General features: G+C 50.1%; 1 protein-coding gene across 2 annotated transcripts in view; it reads right to left on the bottom strand.

Annotated features, from left to right (window-relative positions):
- The window catches only part of MACF1 (microtubule actin crosslinking factor 1), a gene marked incomplete at both ends in the record, with an annotated part of 419,220 nt that extends 410,193 nt beyond the window's left edge, over positions 1-9,027 (bottom strand). For both annotated transcript variants that reach the window (XM_080692742.1, XM_080692743.1), the window contains one exon: positions 8,808-9,027. In XM_080692742.1, coding sequence (XP_080548868.1) covers positions 8,808-9,027 — 220 coding nt within the window. The remainder of the gene's footprint in view (positions 1-8,807) is intronic.
- Positions 9,028-21,063: the final 12,036 nt, after the last annotated feature.

The following is a 21,063-nucleotide window of genomic DNA, read 5'->3' as shown; positions in this document are numbered from 1 at the left end:
TGGAGGTAGAATGCCTTAGGGCTCAATCCCCATTACCACAAAAATAAAATAAATAAAATAAAGCCGAGCCTGGTGGCTCCTGCATGTAATCCCAGTGCTTGGGAGGCTGAGATAGAAGGAATGCAGGTTTGAGGCCAACCTCAGCAATTAGTAAGATCTTGTTTCCAAATTTAAAAAAATTAAATAGGGCTGAGGTATAGCCTGGAGGTAGAAGGCCCCTGGACTCCATCCCCAGTACCAAACATACACAAAAAAAGTAAATAAAAATTAAAATAGGGCTGGGGGTATAGGTTGGAGGTAGAACACCTTTAGGTTCAATCCTCAGTACCCAAACAAAAAAATAGGGGCTCAGCCAGGCATGGTGGTACATGCCTGTAATCCCAGACTAAAACAGAACTATCACAGGATGAAGGCCAGCCTCAGCAATTTAGTGAGACCCTCAATAGCGTAATGAAACTCTCTTTGAAAACAAAAAATAAACGTCGTGCGTGGTGGTGCACGCTTGTAATCCCCACGCTTGGGAGGCTGAGACAGGAGGATCGCATAGGTTCGAAGCCAGCCTCAATTACTTAGTGAGGCTCTTAGCAACTTAGTGAGACCCTGTTTCCAAATAAAATATTTAAAAAATGGATCTGGGAGTATAACCCAGAGGTAGAAAGCCTCTGGGTTCCATCCCCAGTACCACCAAAATAAATAAATAAGTAAAAATAAAAAGGACTGGGGGTGTAATTCAAAGGTAGAATGCCCCTGGGTTCAATCCTCAATACCAAAAAAGCAAAACAAAAAGCCAGGCATGGTGGCACAGGCCTATAATCCCAGTACTTGGGAAGCTGAGACAGGAAAAGAATAATCACAGGTTCAAGGCCAGGCTTGAACCCCCAGTACCCTCCCTCCCAAAAAAAGTACATGGGCTCCAGACCTCATCACATCCTTAAGTCCAGGCAGATATTCCAGCCAGGAGCTCCCCTTCTGTTCCTACAGAAGAGCCAAGGCAGAGCCAGGAAGCTGGCAGGCTTCTAACTGACAGGTGGCAAGAGTCACCGGGCCAAATCATGGCAGGTTCTAGCCACAGCAACTTGGAAAAGAGGTGCTGAGCAGGCTCAGTACAACGCTTGGTGATGACAGATAATTGTTGTGGTTGTGGTGGTCCTTTGGTTCTGGGGATTGGATGCAGGGGGATACTACCTCCGAGCTACAGCCCCAGCCCTTTTTTATTTTCTTATTTTGAAACAGAGTCTCACTAAGTTGCTGACGCTGGCCTCAAGCCTGCCATCCTCCTGACTCAGTCTCCCAAGTACTAGAATTATAGGCATGTGGCACCACCCCCGCGATGATGGATTGTTAATGCTCACTCCAGGTATGTTCCCAGATCTGTCCCTGGGGTGGGGAGTGGGGGATCTGCTGAAATAAACACAAGAGCGCTCTCCATCCTGCTGCAAGGCAGCTCCTCTGATGGCATCTAGCCTCTGAGCCTATGGGACTGAGGAATGCAGGCTCTCCACAGTTCCCAAAGTAACCAGTCCTTCCCTGGCATTCCCGAGCTGCAACAGAGACGCACCAGCCAGAATGCCATTCCAAACCTTCCTCTGTGTCACCTGGAAGTCATTACAGAAGCAGGATGGGAGGCGGGCTGCATAAAGACAGCATCGCCCCGGCAATGCAGCAGCCACCTCCCTCACCAGCTGGGGTCCCACAGGGCCCCGAGCCTCAGAGAAAGGACAGATTGGCTGTCTGTTCTGCCGCCTGCACAGAATTCTGCCCACGTGGTCACTTTCCATCCCTGCAGCTAATGTGACCCAGATTTACTTTCAAAGAGTAGAGCTGAGCTGGTGGCGTGTAGCTACAATTCACTCTGCCCCACTTTCAGGGGACTCTCCTGCTCATTTCTCCTGCTCCTGAAACCAAGCTCCAGATCCAAGGCCTCTAAGAGCACTGCCAGGAGGAAGGAGAGAAGCTGGGAAGAAAGAGGGGCTGGTCTGAATACAAAGCTGGAAGAGCCAGGGGCACAGAAGGTTGCCTGCTCAGGAATACGGGCTCCCAGTGGGACTGGTTTTAGGACCCCATCCCCATTCCTTAATGGGGGCATTGTTCCTCTGGGCTACACCCCTAATCCTATTTTATTTTTGCGGTACTGGGGATTGAACTCTGGGGATTCTACCTCTGAGCTACACACCGAGACCTATTTTTAATTCTTTATTTTGAAACAGGGTCTCACTAAATTGCAGGGGCCTCACTAAGTAGCGGAGGCTGGTTGTGAACCCGAGACTCTCCTCTATCAGCTTCCCAAGTAATGAGATTACAAGCATACGCCACCACACCTGGCCTGTTTCATTTTTTATTTTGAACAGGGTCTCACTAAGTTGCCGAGGGTCTCACTAGGTTGCTAAGGCTGGCCTGGACCCTGAGATCCTCCTATCTCAGCCTCCCAAGTACTGAGATTACGGTATGCACAGTGGTGCTTGCCTTGAATTCTCTTCTTTGCACCCATGGCTTGGCCAGAATAAACCACTTCCAACTGCTCTCTGACAAAGCCCTAAAGCAAACAAAAGGAAGAGACGGAACTAAGAGGTTGGGCTCCAGACCCCCTTCCTTGGGGCCTTGGGAAACTGCTGGCTGCCCCAAGCCTTCACTGCCCCTTTGGGTTGCCAGGGGACTCACAAGGAACGCAGTAACAGGCCTGCGAAGTGGGGCCTGTCCAGCACGCTGATAAGGGAAGCAGGCATCATCACCTCGCCTTCACAGATACGGGCAATGAAGCTCCATGAAGTACAATCATTTATCTAAGTTTTCTAACCCATAACCGACTGTCTTCACAGCAGTGCCCGGCGTATCATATAGCTCAATCCTTTTCTTCCTTCCTTTTCTTTCTTTCCTTCCTTCTTTCTTCTTTCTTTCTTTCTCCCTTTCTTCCTCTCTTTCCTTTTCATTCATTCTTTCTATTTATCTTAGTAGTAGTAGTGGTTGTTTTGTTCTGTTTTTTGCAGTGCTGGGGATTGAACCCAGGGCTTTGTGAATGCTAGGCAAGTGCTCTATCATTGAGCTACTTCCCAGCCCAAACCATTTCTTTTTTCTTTTGATGGTAGTAGGGACTAAGCCCAGGGCCGTTCTACATTTGAACTACACGCTCAGTTCTATTTTATTTTTATTTTGAAACAGAGTCTTGCTAGGTTGATGAGAGTCTCAGTACTTGCTGAAGTTGTCCTCAAACCCGTAATCCTCCTGTCTGGCCTCCCAAGTACTGGGATTACAAGAGTACAACACCACACCCGGCTTTTCTTTTCTTTTTTAGCAACTCTGGGGATGGAACCCAGGGGTATTCTACCTCCGAGCTACACCCCCTAGTTTTTGTTCTTTATTTTGAAACAGGGTCTCACTAAGTTGCAGAGGCTGTCCGCGAACTGTGATCCTCCAATCTCAGCCTCCCGAATGCTGGGGATTACAAGCGTGCGCCACCATGCCCGGCTCCCTGCTTATTTTTAATTAAGTTATTTATTTATTTATTTTTGTGGGTCTGTAAATTGAAGCCAGAGGCATTCTACCTCTAAGCTACTTTTTTTTTTTTTTTTTTTTTTTTTTTGCTAGGGGGGCATTCTACCTCAGAGCTACACCCCACCCCCACCCGCATTTTTTATTCTTTTTTTTTTGGGGGGGGGCCTGGGGATGGAACCCAGGGGCATTTGACCTCTGAGCTACACCTTCTGCCCTATTTTTTACTCTTTATTTTGAAACAGGTTCTCACTGAGTTGCAGAGGGCCTCACTAAGTAGTAGCTGAGGCTGTCAATGAACCACGATCCTCCGGTCTCAGCCTCCCGAATGCTGGGATTACAAGCGTGTGCCACCATGCCTGGCTTATTCTTTATTTTGAAACAGGGTCTCACTAAGTTGCAGAGAGCCTCACTAAGTAGCTGAGGCTGGTCATAAATCTGAGATCCTCCAGTCTCAGCCTCCCAAGTACTGGGATTACAAGCCTGTGCCGCCAAGCCCGGCTTTATTTTTATTATTTATTTATTTATTTATTTATTTATTTATTTATTTATTTTTGTGGTACTGGGAATTGAACTCAGAGGCATTCTGCCTCCAAGCTAAACCTCTAGACCGATTTTATTTCTTATTTGGAAACAGGGTCTCAGTAGGTTGCTGAGAGTGTCACTAAGTTACTGAGCCTGTCCTCAAACCTGTGATTCTCCTGTCTCAGCCTCCAAAGTACTAGGATTACAAGCATGGGCCACCATGCCTGACTTATGTTTTAATTTGAAACAGGGTCTCACTAAGTTGCGGGGAACCTCACTAAATTGCTGGGGCTGGCCATAGACCTGCGATCCTCCTGTCTCACCTTCCCAAGTACTAGAATTACAGTGTGCGCCACCATGCCCCACTATTTTTATTTTAAAACATGGTCTCATTAAGCTATTGAGACTGGTAGTGAACCTACGATCCTCCTGTCTCAGCCTCCCAAGCACTGAGATTACAGGCAGGCACCACCATGCCCTCCTCAAAGTTAGCTATTTATAGATGATCACCTGCAGAAAATAGAAAGACTGGGTTGGCTACCTATGGAATAGAGATTGCAACGTGCTTAGAGTTAGAAAATATGTATCTGCCAGTCCTTGGTGACTACGGGCAAGTCCCTTAAGGCTATATGCCCTACCCAGCACATAGCATTAGTATGAAATCTCAGTATAAGCCGGGCATGGTGGTGCATACCTGTAATTCTAATATTTGGAAGGCTGGGATAGGAGAATGGCAGGTTCGAGGCCAGCTTCACCAATTCTGCAAGACCCTATTTCAAAATAAAAAATAAAAAAGGCTGGAGGTGTAGCTCAAAGGTAGAATGTTCCTGGGTTCAAATCAGTACAATCAATCAATAAGCCAGGCGTGGTGGCACACGCTCATAATTCCAACATTCCGGAGGCTGATACCAGAGGATCGCAGTTCATGGACAGCCTCAGCTACTTAGCAAGGCCCTTCTCAACTCAGAGAGACCCTGCTTCAAAATGAAGAATAATAGGGCGTGGTGGCTCACGCTGTAAACCCTGCTCTTGGAAGGCTGAGACAGGAGGATTGCGCAGGCTCAAAGCCAGCCTCAGCTGGTTTGAGAGACCCTGTTTCCAAATAAAAAATATAAAGTAAATCTGGGAGTGCAGCCCGGAGGTAGAAGGCCCCTAGGTTCCATCCCCAGTACCACCGAAAAAAAAAAAAAGAATAAAAAATAGGGCTGTTGCCCAGCATTGGGAGGCGGAGACAGGAGACAGGAGGATGGCGCTGGTTTGGAGCCAGCCTCTCTGGCTTAAGAGACCCTGTTTCCAAATAAAAAGTATAAAATAGGTCTGGGAGTGTAGTCCGGAGGTAGAAGGGCTTCCAGGAACCCCAATACCACCAAAAAAAAAAAAAAAAAAAAAAAAAAATAGGGCTGTGGATGTCACTCAGAGGTAGAATGGTCCTGGGTTCCATCCCCAGTACTGGGAAAAAAAAAAAAAAAAGCATTCTCATGAGTGACTCTTGTTACATTTCAATGCACCTGAGCTCAGGAGTTGAGAACAGGGATGGGGAAGAAGGAGGGGGAAAAAAAAAGACAGAAAAGATGAAGATGAAGCAGCAGACTGCAGCTTGCATGGTGCCTAGGGTCTGTCCAGACAGACTGAGACTGGGTTTCCCAGCCCTTCGCTGCCTCTCTGCTCTGTTTTGCAACCAGCAGGGTGCCCCACCAGGCCTCTAGACTAAGATGAGCTTAGGATACTGAATGAGCCAGGGGAAGGGGAGTCCGTGTCTTTGGTAAGACTGATTCAGACACCCCCAATTGGCTCCATGATCCAGACCCAGGGGAGGAGTGTGTCGCACAAGCCACAGCTGGCTTCCAGCATGAGCCTGACTTCACCTCCTCCCAGAAGGAGAGAGGTACTAGAGAGCTCCAGGGCCTCCCAGACATGGTCCCTGCACCTGCCCCCAAGGAGTCCCTGCGGAGGCAAGGCTGCTTCCTGCATTGCTCTGGTGGATCCCCCACAACATTCTAAAATCACACAGAGACTTGGACCAGACCCTAAAGTAGCATCCCGCCTCCCCTCCGCTGCCTCTCCGCTCTCCCGCGAAAGAAACACGCCCAACTGCAGCACACAGGTTATTTTTAACCGTGGCAATCTCCCCATTTTCAGCCTCACTGGCCCAGCCCCCTCCCCAAGACAGTCATTCAGCAGCACCAGGATGCAAAGATCAGCATCTGTGGCGGTGCCCGAGCCTCCCTTCACTCAGACGCCGGGCAGGGCCCTGAGGGGCTGTGCCTGGAGATTCAGCCCCTGAGTCCACTCCACTTCTGGCCTAGACTCAGCATCTTAAACAGAAGACCCGAAGGGGAGAGCATCACACCGCAACCTTGAAGAACACAGGAGCGATGGAGGATGGGGTGGAGAGTGCGGGGAAGGGAGAATGTGGCATCCACTCTGCCTTCAGGAGAATGAGAGGTTGTGAGTCAGAGGCCCTGAGTCATGGCCCGTCAAGGCTGTCCCTTTCCTGCACACCTGGAGACGGCTAGGACTTGGTTACTGGCTGGTGCCGCAGGCCCAAGGGCTTGAGAAGGACTTCCTCCAAGGGCTCCCTGTGGCTCACCAAATGGAACTCAAAATGCAGCCTGCCTTCCAGGCCCCACCGCTGGGGCCGCCCTTAGAGCTCATGCTGAAATCTCCCGGGTACTTGAGCCCACGTAACCCTCTTCCTGTCGAACTTTTCATTGCAGCCCACTGCCTGTTCCTGGATCACAATCTGACACATATTAGCCTCTGAATACTTGCTTTCATTCAGTCATTCAATACTGGCTGAGTTTCTAGCATGTGCAAGACCCAGTGTAAGTCACTGGGGGTCCACGCATAGACAAGCCACAGTCCCTACCAACTCCCAGTCCTGGGAGAGTAATGGGCTCCCTGGGGGCTAACTGCTGTGTGGTGTGAGGAAGTATGGAGGGAGGGTGCTGGGGAGACCACTGGGGGATTTAGGGACAGAGGAAGCCACACTTAAGAGGAGGAGGAGGAGTTACTGGCGTCCGGCAGAGAAGAAAATTACAGCTCGGAGGTGGGATCCAGGAAACTGCATACTTCTGGAGAGCAAGACACAGTACGATGTGGCCAGGAGTTTGCAGGAAGAGGCGGCTCCAGGTGCAGCAAAAGGGTAGATAGGGATTTATTTATTGTCGTACTAGGGATGGAACTCAGGAGCGTTTTACCTCCAAGCTATACCCCAGCCCTACTTTATTCTTCTATTTTAAAACAGGACTTCATTAAGTAGCAGAGGGCTTAAGTTGCTGAGGCTGGCAGTAAACCGGCAATCCTCCTGTCTCGGCCTCCCAAGTACTGGGATTATAAGTGTACACCACCACACCCAGCTCTGGTTTACTTATTTTTCGAAGCAAATAAAAATATAGAGCGCTTCCAAAATTTGCATGTCATCCTCACCCGGGGGCCATGCTAGTCTTCTCGGTATCGTTCCAATTTCAGCCTATGTGCCGCTGAAGCGAGCACTAGGGCCTGACTTTGATGGGCCTTTCAGCTGAAGCCTTCATTCCATAGGCAATGAGGAGCCAAAATAGTTTCAACAGGGTCAGGTTCGCATTTTAGAATAACATGCTTTGTTAGTCACGTGGAGGAAGCGGGCGAGACTGTGAGATCCACGGCTATCAGGCAGGTGGAAGGTCCAGTTGAGACACGATAAAGTGGTGCGTGATTAAGAGACACAAGGACAGGCCCTGGTGATGGATGGACGGCAGGGGACGTCACTGAGCTAGCTGCAGGCACTGCCCCATCTGTCCATCCGCACTGGGACACCGAGGCCTGCTTTGATGCCGAGCACACCCCCGGGAGGCAGCTCCTTCACTGAGTCAGAAACCCGGCTAACGCTTTACACACACTATCCCATCTAACCCTCCAGGGAGCCCTGCACAGGGACATTGTTAAGATAAGGGCCAGGCGTGGTGGCTCAGACTTGTAATCCCAGTACTTGGGAGGCGGAGACAGGAGGATCTCAGGTTCAAGGCCAGCCTCAGTGAGACCCTCCACAACTTAGTGAGACCCCATTTCAAGATAAAAAATAGAGTTGGGGTGTAACTTAGGGGTAGAATGTCCCTGGGTTCCATCCTAGTATAAGGAATCTGAGGCTCAGAGAGGATAAGGGACTTGCCCAGAGTAACACAATGGTCAGTGCAGGGCCACAATCCAGCAATTTGCCTGTCTCCAAAGCCTGCACCCAGAACCACTGCACCACACAGCTGCTTGGCAAAGGAGAACTGTCCCCACTGGGCACAGGCGGAGGCAGCCCCTGCCCTCACACCAACACTTTTGGAAGGTATTATGAGCGAAACTCTCCTCTTGGAGGGCTTGATTGCATGGAAATAACACGACAGAAATTTTAAAAAATTTCCCCTTCTTAACATTATTCTCTGCAGCACTGTCTACTATGGCAGAAAAGTGGAAAAAAAGAGTAGGGTTTAGAAAATCACAAACGATTGCACAGCTTTTAAACAGAACTATCAGGTCTGAGATGTGATATGGAAACTCTTCTGGAGTAACTGAAGGCTCAGATTCAGAACGGCCCATGAGCCACAAAGGCAAGTCATAGAAAACACAGCCAAATGGGGCAAAGGAAGATAGTATGCAGAAATGAGAACAGGTCTCATGTTAGCGGAGGGGCAGCAGATTTTCCTCACGTTTACCAAAAGTGGTACCAACAGATTAGATTGCGGACCCCCGTGCTCCACACCCAGCCCGTGCACACAGCCCCTTCCCTCACACCCACAGCATCCGCCGTGCTGGGCCACCCCTCTTACCAGCAACTCTGACCACGGCACGCTCCGCGGGGTCCAGCACTGAATCCTGGCTTTTCCGTTTTTTCTGCTCATGCAACGGCAGGTTCCAGGGCAAGGTGTCCCCTGGGGGACAGGGAGACAGGCTCCCCGACCGCTCGCTCCGGTAAGACCGCTCGCTCCGACAGGACCTCTCGCTGCGACAGGACCGCTCACTGAGCGTTTCTTCATCGGAGGAAGACATGGCCCAGGCAGGGCTGCAGAAGAGGGCCTGAGAGCCCGGGGGAAGGGGTCTGGAGAAGAGAGGAATTTGTGTGAACAGACTGAAGGGGTCACGGAAGGAACACTGGGACTCAGGAAGCAGAGATTCTAGTCTTGGTTCTGCCACTGACTTGATCTCTTTATTTATCTGAACCTCAGTTTCTTTTGCGTGTGTGTGTGTGTGTGGTTCTGGGGATGGAACCCAGGGGCGTTCTACCTCCAAGCTACACCCCCATCCCTATTTTTTATTCTTTATTTTGAAACAAGGTCTCACTGGGTTGCAAAGGGCCTCACTAAGTAGCTGAGGCCGGCCGCGATCCTCCTGTCTTAGCCTCCCAAATGCTGGGATTATGAGCCGTGAGCCACCACGCCCGGCTCTCAGGGTTGTTGTTGTTTTTTTTTTTTTTGTCTATATAATAATGCATGTCGAAACTAATTCATAGGGTTTGGGGGAAATCATATTAAGCAATATATGTAAGATACCCATAACTCTGTGTGTGTGTGTGTGTGTGTATGTGTGTGTGTGTGTGTGTGGTGTTTGTGTGTGTGTGTATGTGTGTGTGGTGTTTGTGTGTGTGTGTGTGTGTGTGTGTGTGTGTGTGTGTGAGAGAGAGAGAGAGAAAGAGACAGAGACAGAGAGAGACAAAGAGACAGAGAAAGACAGACAGACAGACACTAAGAAACTGGGGATTGAACCTAGGAGTATTCTATCTCTGAGCTATTCCCCCAATGCTACTTTGTTTTCCATTTTGAAACAGTGTCTCACTAAGTGCTAAAGGCCCTACTAAATTGCCAAAGCTGGCCTCAAAACTGTAATTCTCCTATTTTATCCTCCCAAGTACTGGGATTACAGGTGAGTACCATAACACATAGTTTACCTATGAATCTTAAACACTATGTGAGAGCCACTTGGGATGGCATACACTTGTAATCCTAGTGCCTGGGAGCCTGAGACAGGAGGATCACAGGTTGGTGGCCGGCCTCAGCAACTTAATGAGGCCCTCCACAACTTAGTGAGACCCTGTTTCAAAATTTAAAAAAATAAATAGGGCTGGAGGTGGGGTGTGTAGCCTAGAGGTAGAATGTCCCTGAGTTCAATACTTAGCATCCAAAAGAAAACTGTGAATGTTTATTTCTATTACAAGTAGTAACTACTATCATCATTATTATGATTTAGTACATTTGAAGGATTGAACTCACAGGTTCTAAACATAGAAAGATGTGGGTCTGGCGTGGTGGCACACACTTGTAATCTTAGCATTTGGGAGGCTGAGACAGGAGAATCACAGTTGGCGGACAGCCTCAGCAACTACTACTACTACTACTACCTTTGCAACTTGGTGAGACCTGTTTCAAAATAAAAAATAGGGGGCTGGGCATGGTGGCGCAGGCTTGTAATCCCGGCACTTGGGAGGCTGAGACAGGAGGATTGCACAGGTTTGAAGCCAGCCTCAGATACTGAGTGAGGCTCTCAGTAACTTAGCGAGACCCTGCTTCCAAATAAAGTACAAAAAAGGTCTGGAAGTATAGCCCAGAGGTAGAAAAAGTCCCTGGGTTCCACCTCGAGTACCACCAAAAATAAATAAATAAATAATAGGGCTGAGGGAGTAGCTTGGAGGTAGAATGCCCATGGGTTTCATCCCCAGTACCGCAAAAAAAAAAAAAAAAAAAAAAAGATAGAAAGATGTGGGTTCAGATGGGCATGGTGGCACATACCTGTAATCCTAGTACTTAGGAGGCTGAAACAAGCCAGCCTCAGCAACTTACTGACATCCTGTTTTCTTTTTTTTTCTTTTTTTTTTTTTTTTGTGGTACTGGGGGTGGAACCCAGAGGCTATCTACCTCTGGGCTATACTCCCAGCCCAATTTTATACTTTATTTTAAAATAGGGTCTCACTAAGTTGCTGAGGCTGGCTTCGAACCCGCGCAATCCTCCTGTCTCAGCCTCCCAAGCGTAGGGATTACAAGCCTGCGCCACCATGCCTGGCTCTGACACCCTGTCTTAAAAAAAATAGCTGGGCGTGGTGGTGCACACTTGTAATCCCCTTGCTTGGGAGGCGGAGACAGGAGGATCACACAGGTTTGAAGCCAGCCCTGCTGGTTTAAGAGACCCTGTTTCCAAATAAAAAACAAAATAGGTCTGGGAGTGTATCCCCGAGGTAGAAGGGCTTCCAGGGACCCCAGTACCACCAAAAATAAACAAATAAATAAATAAAAATAAAAATAAAAAAATAGTTGGGCATGGTGGTTCATGCTTGTAATCCCAGCATTTGGGAGGCTGAGATAGGAGGAGCATGGTTTGAGGACTGCCTCAGCTACTTAGTGAGGTCCTTTGCAACTCAGTGAGACCCTGTTTCAAAATAAAGAATAAAAAATAGGGCTGGGATGTAGCGTGAAGGTAAAACCCCTCAGTTCAATCCTTGATATTGGAAAAAAAAATAATTTTTAAAAAGGGTGAGGAGTAGCACAGAGGCACAATATTCCTGGTTTCAATCCCCAGTATCACCCATACACACACACATACACAGATGTGGGTTCGAATTCTACTCCACCAATTACTAGCTGTGTGAGCTTAGGGAAGCCACTAAATCCCATAGCCCCTGCTAGGCATGGTGGTACACGCCTATCCCAGAACCTGGGAGGCTAACACAGGAGGATAGTAGGTTTGTGGCCAGCCTCAACAACTTAGTAAGGCTCCCAGAAACATAGTGAGGCCCAGTTTTCAAATAAAAAATAAAAGAGGCTGGGGTATAGGCCAGAGATAAAATGCCCTGGGTTCCATCCCCACACCACAGACACATCCAAAAATCCCTTTGCCCCAGCATCCTCATCTCTGAAATGGGGATGATGCTAGCACCTAAACTTTCAGGACTGTCTGCAAGACTTATCGAGATTCTGCACATAAAGTGCTTAGTGCCCAACACCTAGTGAGCACACAGTAAACAGTATCCAGTATTACATTTACCTTCTACCTACCTTCTAGGAATGCTATTAGGATAAAATAGGGCAACAGAGAGTAAGTACTTTAAAAAAAAAAAAAAAAACAGCTGGGCGTGGTGGCGCACGCTTGTAATCCCCACGGTTGGGAGGCTGAGACAGGAGGATCACACAGGTTCGAAGCCAGCCTCAGGTACTTAGTGAAGCTCTCAGCAACTTAGTGAGACTCTGTTTCCAAATAAAATATAAAAATAGGTCTGGGAGTATAGACTGGAGGTAGAAAGCCTCTGGGTTCCACCCCCCAGTACCACTACCAAAAAAAAAAAAAAAAAAAAAAACTAAGCAAAGCCGGGCGTGGTGGTGCACACCTGTAATCCCAGCATTCAGGAGGCTGAGACAGGAGGATCAAGGTTCCCAGACAGCCTCAGCTACTTAGTGAGGTCCTGTGCAACTCAGTGAGACCCTGTTTCAAAATAAAGAATAAAAAATAGGGCTGGGGTGTAGCTTAGAGGTAAAATGCCCTGGGTTCCATCCCCAGTAACCCCCCCCCACACACACACACACACAAGCATAATCTCAATAGCAGACACGAAACAAAGCATGAGCTAGAATTTGACAGAAATTCCAGGATTTCTCCAGCAGACATATTAGACAAAGTACTAAGCTTGAAGTAAGACATCCTTGCTTGGTACACATCCCATTTCTACCACTTACAATTGGTATGCTCAGGGGCAAGTCACTCCACCTCTCCAAGACTCAGTTTCACCATCTGCAAAATGGAGGAAATATTCCACCTCAGAGGAGAGTTTTTTTTGTTTGTTTGTTTTTCTCTAGTGGTACCAGGGTTTAAACCAACCCAGGGGCATTCTACCTCTGAGCTACACAGCCAGCTCTATTTTTCATTCTTTATTTTGAAACAGGGCCTCACTAAATTGTGGAGGACCTCACTAAGTAGCTGAGGTTGGCCTCAGTTTACCTGTTTTTCTCCTGTTTCAGCCTCCCAAGTACTGAGATTACAAGCAGCGCCACCAGGGCTGGGTAGCGGAGGTTTTAAGAATGCTGCGAATCCAGGAGCGGTGGCGCTTGCCTGTAATTCCAATACTTGGGAGGCTGAGATGGGAGGATTGCAGGTTGGAGAACAGCCTCAGCAGCTTGGCGTGACCCTGTTTCAAAATAAAGAATAACAGGGCTAGGAGAACAGCTCAGAGGTAGAATGCCCTTGGGTTCAATCCCCAGTAGCATCAAAAAAAAAAAAAAAAGTGAAATGCACATGTAAAACTGGCTGGTGCTGTGCATAGCACACAGCAGGCATTAGATGAAATATTCACTGGCTCATTCCACGGGCTGGTGTGGGAATAAATTGCACAGCATGGGGCTTGGGAGGATGGCACAGGAAGTCAGTTTTTCTGGTCAGTTTAGCTAGTGGAGGGAGTCGAGTGGAAACACAATCATTCTGGGGCCAGCTGGGCTTCACCAGCCAGACCCGGCAGCCTTACCTCGGCCAGGCCAAGCTCACTCAGACCATCTGCTACATGGCCCGCCACCCTGAGGCTCCATCACAGCCGAAATGGGGCATGCCTTCAGCTGCAAGGCTTCCTAAGGGACCCGATCCAGCCGGGGTAACCGGCTCTCACTCTGGCTCTAGGCTCCAGGGAGAGCAGGAGCTGTCCGCCTTCTCTTATGGGGAACACCTGCACACGGGGCTGTGTGGAGACGGCCTTAACGACTGGACCCCAGGGGTCTCTGACAAAGCTCCTCCTGGACGCTGGGAATCTCAGCCTGGAGGCAGCAAAGGCCAGAGGAAGCCTCCTGGGCCATTGGCAGATCCCTGCCATAAGGACAGAACCCAAAGAGATAACAAAAGACACACCAAAGGGTGCCGGAGGCCTCTGGACAGAAGGGCCCTGCCAGGGTCCCCCTGTGCATAGTGGACCCTCTTCCCCTGAACCGCCAGGAAGGGTCCAACCACACAGGGTGGGAAGGGAGGGACCCGGGTCCGGGCAGGCTCTGCCCTTCTGCTAGCATCGGTCCCCGCCCCCATCGCCGGCGTTACCTTCGGGCGCCCGCGTCCCCGCGCCCACCGCGGGGTCCGGAGCTCAAGTGACAGCCCAGCCCAGCCCTCGGCCCGGCGGGAAACCGCCCTCGCTCCCCGCGGACCACCGGCCTCACCCCGGAGCCCCCACTCCTCCCCCAGACGCCCATTTTACTACAAAGCCCCGCGGGCCCACGGCCCCCTCGGGCGCAGCGCCGCCGCGCGGGGGCTCCCGGGGCTCCGCCGCCCGCCCCGCCACACACCTGTTCGCCCTCGGGGCTCCGCCCGCCCGCCGGCGCCCACCCCTCCCTCAGCCCGGGCCCCGCGCCCGCCCCGCCCCCCAGGCGGCCGCGGGTCGTGACGGCACCTGCCCGGCGGCCCCGCCCGCCCCCCGCCCGCCCCCCGCGCGCCGGGCCCGTGGGGGAGGGGGCGCCGCCCGCCGCGCGGCTGACAAAGAGGGGGCCCGCGACCCGCGCGGGTGGGGCCGGCCGAGGCCCGCCTGGCCGCCCTCCCCGCCCCGCCGCCCGCCGGGCTCGGCCGGCCGGCCGGGCTGCAGGTTCGAGGCCCGGGCCCGCCCGCGATCGACCCCCGCCGCCCGCGCTTACCCTGGGCGAGGAGCGCCGGGCGCCCGCGGCGGCGCAGGGAGCGGCTCCCACAATGGCCGGGCGCCGGCGCCGAGCCCCCCGCCCCCGCGCCCTCGCGGCGGGGCTGCAGCCGAGCCCGCGCACGCCCCGCCCGCCCCGCCCGCGCCGCCGCGCCCCGCACCCGCCGCCGCGCGCGTCCTCCCGCGCCCCCGGCCCCTCGGCCCGCAGCCCCGCCCCGCCCGGCCCCGCCCCGGCCGCGGCCGCTCGCTGACCCTGCTGGCCGCGCCCGCCCCGCGGTCCTCGGCACCGCCGGGCCCGAGCCCCTCTCCCGGGCTGCTGGCTGCACCTCCGACCCGGCCTTGGCTCCGGAATAGCCCTCTTTGGCTCATTCTTTTGCCGACTTCCCTAACCCCGCATTCCGTCCCCGCTCCTGGGGCCCCTCACCAAGAAGGCTCCGCGGGAGGGCCCCGGCTCCTCCTCCGGGTAAAGGGCAGAGGGGAACCAGGCCCCAAGGAGGGGACTGAGATCCCTGATGAGACAGAGCCAGCCTTAGGCAGTCTTGGAAGGAGCTCAATCCTCTGGCAAAGCATTTATCGAGCTCCTTCTGCATGCACAAGCTGGTGATACAGAAAATAAAAGCTGGGGTGCCTTCCACCCTCTGGTGGTACAGAGAAGTAGTGACTCTGCCCAGAGAAGGAGGGAATTTCTCATTTCACTAGTAACTGCATAGAAATACCTAACCGAATGGGCATGTCTCCTGGTAACCGTGCAAGGCATGTTACCTGGATGATGCCAGATAGAATCCTCATAATTCACTCATTCCTTCCTTCCTTCCTTCCTTCATTCAACAAATATGTACTGAACACTTACCATGTGCCAGCCCCCATGGTGAGTACTGAAGATGCAATGTGGCGAGGCATGCCTGTAATACCGGTACTTGGGAGGCTGAGATAGGAGGATTGTAGGTTGGAGGTCGGCCTCAGAAACTGAAGACAATGTAAAAAGGAAGCTGCCGCTAATTCCTGGCCTTTGACGTCACTGGGTTTACAGCCCCACGGGAATGATAGATACAGATCATAATGCATCCCGTGAGACAGTGTTATGAGCTTTAACTTTTTATTTTTCGGATTTTTCGGTACTGGGGGTGGAACCCAGGGGCATTCTACCTCCGAGCTACACCCCCAGCCCTACTTTTTATTCTTTATTTTGAAACAGGGTCTCACTGAGTTGCAAAGGGCCTCACTAAGTAGTTGAGGCTGTCTGGGAATCTCAATCCTCCTGGCTCAGCCTCCCGAATGCTGGGATGACAAGCGTGCGCCGCCACGCCCGGCTCACCTTTAACTTCTAAGTACAGAATTGAGATTAGATGGCTGACTCAAAGTCACCTAGGGGGAAAGTGGAGGGTCTCAGCACCAGAACTCTGTTTTCAGAGTTCATATCCTGTGTTCTTTGTTTCATCGTAATGGTTGGGGAAAACGTGTGTTGGGGTGTGTTGGGGTCATAGCATGAGATTTGCCAACAGACAGGCCTGGACTGAAACACACCAGCTTTAACACTAGTTTGCTTTGTGGGGCTTCCGAAAGTCAGTTTGTGCGTGCAGAAGGAGCTCAATAAATGTGTAATCCCAACACACCTTTGAACTTCAACTTAAGAAATTTGGCCTAAGTTTGATGGTTATGCGTAACTAAGGAAGGTGTCAAAGTAGAGAAATTAAAGCAACCCATAGACAATTTGAAGATGGATATGGAGGGTCAGGCAGGGAGGCCAACTGTAGTGACTCCCAGCCCAAGCTAATGAGACTGGGGCTGGGGGAGCAGCTCTGTGGTAGACATTTGCCTGGGTTCCATCCCCAGCACATACATTAAAAAAAAAAAAAAGCTGGGTGTGGTAGCACAGGTTTATAATCCCAGTTCTTGGGAGGCCGAGACAGGAGAATAACAGGTTCCAAACCAGCCTCACAATTTAGCAAGACTCAGTAACCTAGTGAGCCCAAAATGAAAAATACGATAGGGCTGGGAGAGCCTGGCACAGCAGCACACACCTATAATTCCAGTACTTGGAAGGCTGAGACAGGAGGATCGCGGTTCGCGGACAGCCTCAGCTACTTAGGCCCTTTGCAACTCAGTGAGACCCGGGTTCAAAATAAAAAATAAAAAATAGGGCAGGGGCTGTAGCTCGGAGGTCAAATGCCCCTGGGTTCCATTCCCAGACCCGCAAAAAAAACAAAAAACAAAACACTACTGACTAAACAAAGTGCTAGGCAAAGCTCTGGGCATTTTGTGTACATTATGCCATTAAATGCATTAAATACATCACCAAATCATTTGCAGTGGGTACCTTTATTATGCTCATTTTACAGATTAGAAAACAGAGACTTCAAGTGGTTAAATGACAGCCGGGCATGGCGGTACACGCTTGTAATCCCAGCATTTGGGAGGCTGAGACAAAAGGATCGAGGACAGACTCACTACTTAGTGAGGCCCTTTGCAACTCAGTGAGACCCTGTTTCAAAAAAAAAAAAAAAAAAAATTAAATGACAATGACTTTCAGAAGCCCCACAAAGCAAACTAGTGTTACAGCTGGTGTGTTTCAGTCCAGGCCTGTCTGTTGACAAATCTCACGCTATGACTATTGCTCTGTACTATCTGAAGCCAAGGCAAAGAATCCAGGTTCTTTAGCCAGTCGAAAGCTCTTTTCCTTGGGCCACAGATAATCCCGAGACTTCTTGGGAAAGGCTAGGGTAGGGGTCCCACAGTTGTAACCCAAACAGTACCTGGGCCAATAGTGCAGGTTTCTCTATGGGAAATCTCCACAGCAGCCTGTGGAGGACTTGGCCCAGGAGAATTCTGCAGCCTGATTCTAAAGTTTCTATGAACTGGGTGTGGCGGCACACCCTTGTAATCCCAGCATTCTGGAGTTTGAGACCAGAGGATCGTGGATCACAGACAGCCTCAGCTACTTAGTGAGGCCCTCCGCAACTTAATGAGACCCTGTTTCAAAATAAAGAATCAAGCCGGGCGTGGTGGCGCACGCTTGTAATCCCCGCGCTTGGGAGGCGGAGACAGGAAGATCGCGCAGGTTCGAAGCCAGCCGTGCTGGTGTAAGAGACCCTGTTTCAAAAATATAAAATAGGTCTGGCAGTATAGCCTGGAGGAAGAAGGGCTTCCAGGAACCCCAGTACCACCAAAAAAAAAAAAAAAGAATCAAAAATAGGCCAGGCATGGTGGTGCACGCTTGTAATCCCCACGATTAGGAGGTGGAGACAGGAAGATCACGCAGGTTTGAAGCCAGCCGTGCTGGCTTAAGAGACCCTGTTTCCAAGTTAAAAAGTATAAAATAGGTCTGGGAGTGTAGCCCAGAGGTAGAAGGGTTTCCAGGAACCCTAGTACCACCAAAAAAAAAAAAAAAAAGAAGAAGAAGAAGAAACAAAAATAGGGTAGGGGGTGTAGCTCAGAGGTCGAATGCCCCTGGGTTCCATCCCCAGACCTGCAATAAATAAATAAATAAATAAATAAATAAATAAAGTTCCTATGAGACAATAAAATAATTTCAGCTTTAAAAAGGAGGAAATCAAGCCAGGCGTGGTGGCACAAGTTTGTAATCCCCGCACTTGGGAGACGGAGACAGGAGGATAGCACAGGTTCAAAGCCAGCCTTGCTGGCTTAAGAGACCCTGTTTCCAAATAAAAATATAAAAAATAGGTCTGGGAGTGTAGCATGGAGGTAGAAGGGTTTCCAGGAACCCCAGTACCACCAACTCCTCCCCAAAAAAGGAGGAAATCACATTGGGTGTGGTGATGAACGCTTGTAGTTCTAGTAACTTGGGAGGCTTAAATGGGAAGATTGCAGGTTGGAGGACAGCCTCGGCAAGTAGTAAGACTTTCATTAACCTAGCGAGACCCTGTTTCAAAGTAAAAAATAAAATAGGGTTGGAGATGTAACTCAGAGGTAGAATGCCCGTGGGTTCAATCCTCAGTGCCAAAATAAATTAATAAAGAAAAGGGGAGGAGGACAAGGAGGAGGAAGAAGAGGAGGAGGAGATCAGGCATGTGGTAGCACATACTTGTAATCTCAGTACTTGGGAGGCTGAGACAGATGGATAATAGGTTTAATGCTAGCCCCTGCTATTTATCAAGGCTCACAGCTAGCCGGGTGTAGTGGCACATACTTGTAATCCCAGCATTTGGGAGTCTGAGACAGGAGGATCCGGGTTTACAGACAGCCTTAGCTACTTAGTGAGGCTCTTTGAAACTCAGTGAGACCCTGTTTCAAAATAAAGAATAAGATAATAGGGCTGGGGGTATAGCTCAGAGGTAGAATGCCCCTGGGTTCCATCCCCAGTAACACACACACACACACACACACACACAGGCTCTCACACAGGCTCTCAGCAAGAAAAATCAGGCTGGATGTGTAGCTTAGAGGTAGAATGCCTCTGGGTTCAATCCCCATTGTCAGAAAAAATAAAAATAAAAAATAAAAGGGAAGGAAAGCCAGCTGGGTACAGTGGCTCATGCATATAATTCCAGTCAGTACTTGAGAGGCTAAGAAAGAAGGATCGCCATCAGGCAAGGTGGCACATGCCTGTAATTCCAGCATTCAGGAGGCTGAGACATGAGGATTGTGGTTCACAGACAGCCTCAGCTACTCAGTGAGGCCCTTTGCAACTCAGTGAGACCCTGTTTCAAAATAAAGAATAAGCGCCAGGCATGGTGGTGCACACTTGTAATCCCAGAGCTTGAGAGGCTGAGACAGGAGGATCGCACAGGATCGAAGCCAGCCTCAGCTACTTAGTGAGACTGTTTCCAAATAAAATATAAAATAGTTCTTGGAGTATAGCCCTGAGATAGAAAAGCCCCTGGTTTCCACCCTCAATACCAAAAACTTAATTAATTAATTAAAAATAAATTAAAAAACAAAGAATTAAAAAATAGGGGTTGGGGTGTAACTCGGAGGTAGAATGCCCCCGGTTCTATCCCCAGTACCACTAAATAAAAAAATAAAGAGACTAAAAATAGTTCTGGGGGTGTAGCTCAGAGGTACAATGCCCCTGGTTTCCATCCCCAGTACCACAAGAAGAAGAAGAAGAAGAAGAAGAAGAAGAAGAAGAAGAAGAAGAAGAAGAAGAAGAAGAAGAAGAAGAAGAAGAAGAAGAAGAGGAGTTGTATATTCAAGGACAGTCTCAGCAACATATCAAGATCCTATTTCAAAACAAAAAATAAAAGAAAGGCTGAGCGTGTAGGTCTGGGTTGAATTCCCAGTAACACACACACACACACACACACACACACACACACACGCACACGCACACGCACACAAGAAATCCTTGGGAGGCCGAGACAGAAGGATCACAACAGGTTCAAGGACAGCCTTAGCCTCAGCAAGGCTCCCAGCAACCTAGCAAAATCGTTTCCAAATAAAAAATAAAATAGGACGGGGGATGTAGCTCAGAAGTAGCTGGGTTCCACCCGCAGCACCACAAAACAACAGTTCCTATGGTGTGGGCTAAGGGACACAGAGCCCTGAAGCTGAAGTCTTCGGCAGCTTAGAATGAGCACCGAGGCGCTTCCCTGGTGAGAGAGACATGGGGCCAGGGGGAGGCAAGCTTGGGGGGGGGCACTCCCCAGGAGCTGTGTCAAGGTCTTGGTAGACAGTGCCAGCCGGAGGCTCCTGAGGGGGACTGCTGAGTCACCAGGACGCCTGAGCCAGCCTCCCTGACTAGAGGACAGCTTAAGGTTTTCCTCCCCTCAGACCTGTGCCCTTCCCAAACCTGACCACCAGCCCAGTCCTGAATTATTCATGCAGGGAGCTGTGAGGAGGTGGAGCTTCTGGAACCTTCTGGATTTAGGACATTCAGCTGTGAGTCCCCAGGGCCAGTCGATAGCTCCAAGGGTGCTGCTCTGAGGGTAAGCCACTGGTGAGACTTGCCAAGATTTTTTCAGCTGGCAGCTAGCCAGTAACCTTGGGCTACTGGGCTTTGATTCATTTCAGCAATCTTAACTGAGGAATGCTATGTGCTGGGGGGAGTTCTGGGTTCTGATGGGACACAGAAGTGAATCCAATCATGTCCTTGTCCTTGAGGACTCACAGGATAGTAGGGGTGGCCGCACTTAGAAATGATTGCTTCCCAGAGCCGACCTGGCTGCTTAGAATCCCCGCGGAAAAGTCTTTGCTGCTTGAGTGACCTTTTTCATTATTTAGGATTCAACTTTTTTTGTGTGTATGCGGTACTGGGGATTGAACCCAGGGGCATTCTACTTCTGAGCTACACCCCCAGTCCTATTTTTTATTATTTATTTTGAAACAGGGTCTCACTAAATTGCAGAGGCCTCACTATGTAGCTAAGGTTGGCCGTGAACCTGGGATCCTTCTGTCTCAGCTTCTCAAGTGCCAGGATTACAAACCTGCACCATCACACCCAGCTGAATCTTCTTTTATTTATTCATTTATTATTTATTTATTTATTT

Source organism: Muscardinus avellanarius (genome assembly GCF_963383645.1).
Source record: "Muscardinus avellanarius genome assembly, chromosome: 3".
NCBI classification, from domain to species: domain Eukaryota; kingdom Metazoa; phylum Chordata; class Mammalia; order Rodentia; family Gliridae; genus Muscardinus; species Muscardinus avellanarius.
The sequence above is the reverse complement of the archived record's forward strand: the minus strand, read 5'-3'. Positions and strand labels throughout refer to the sequence as shown.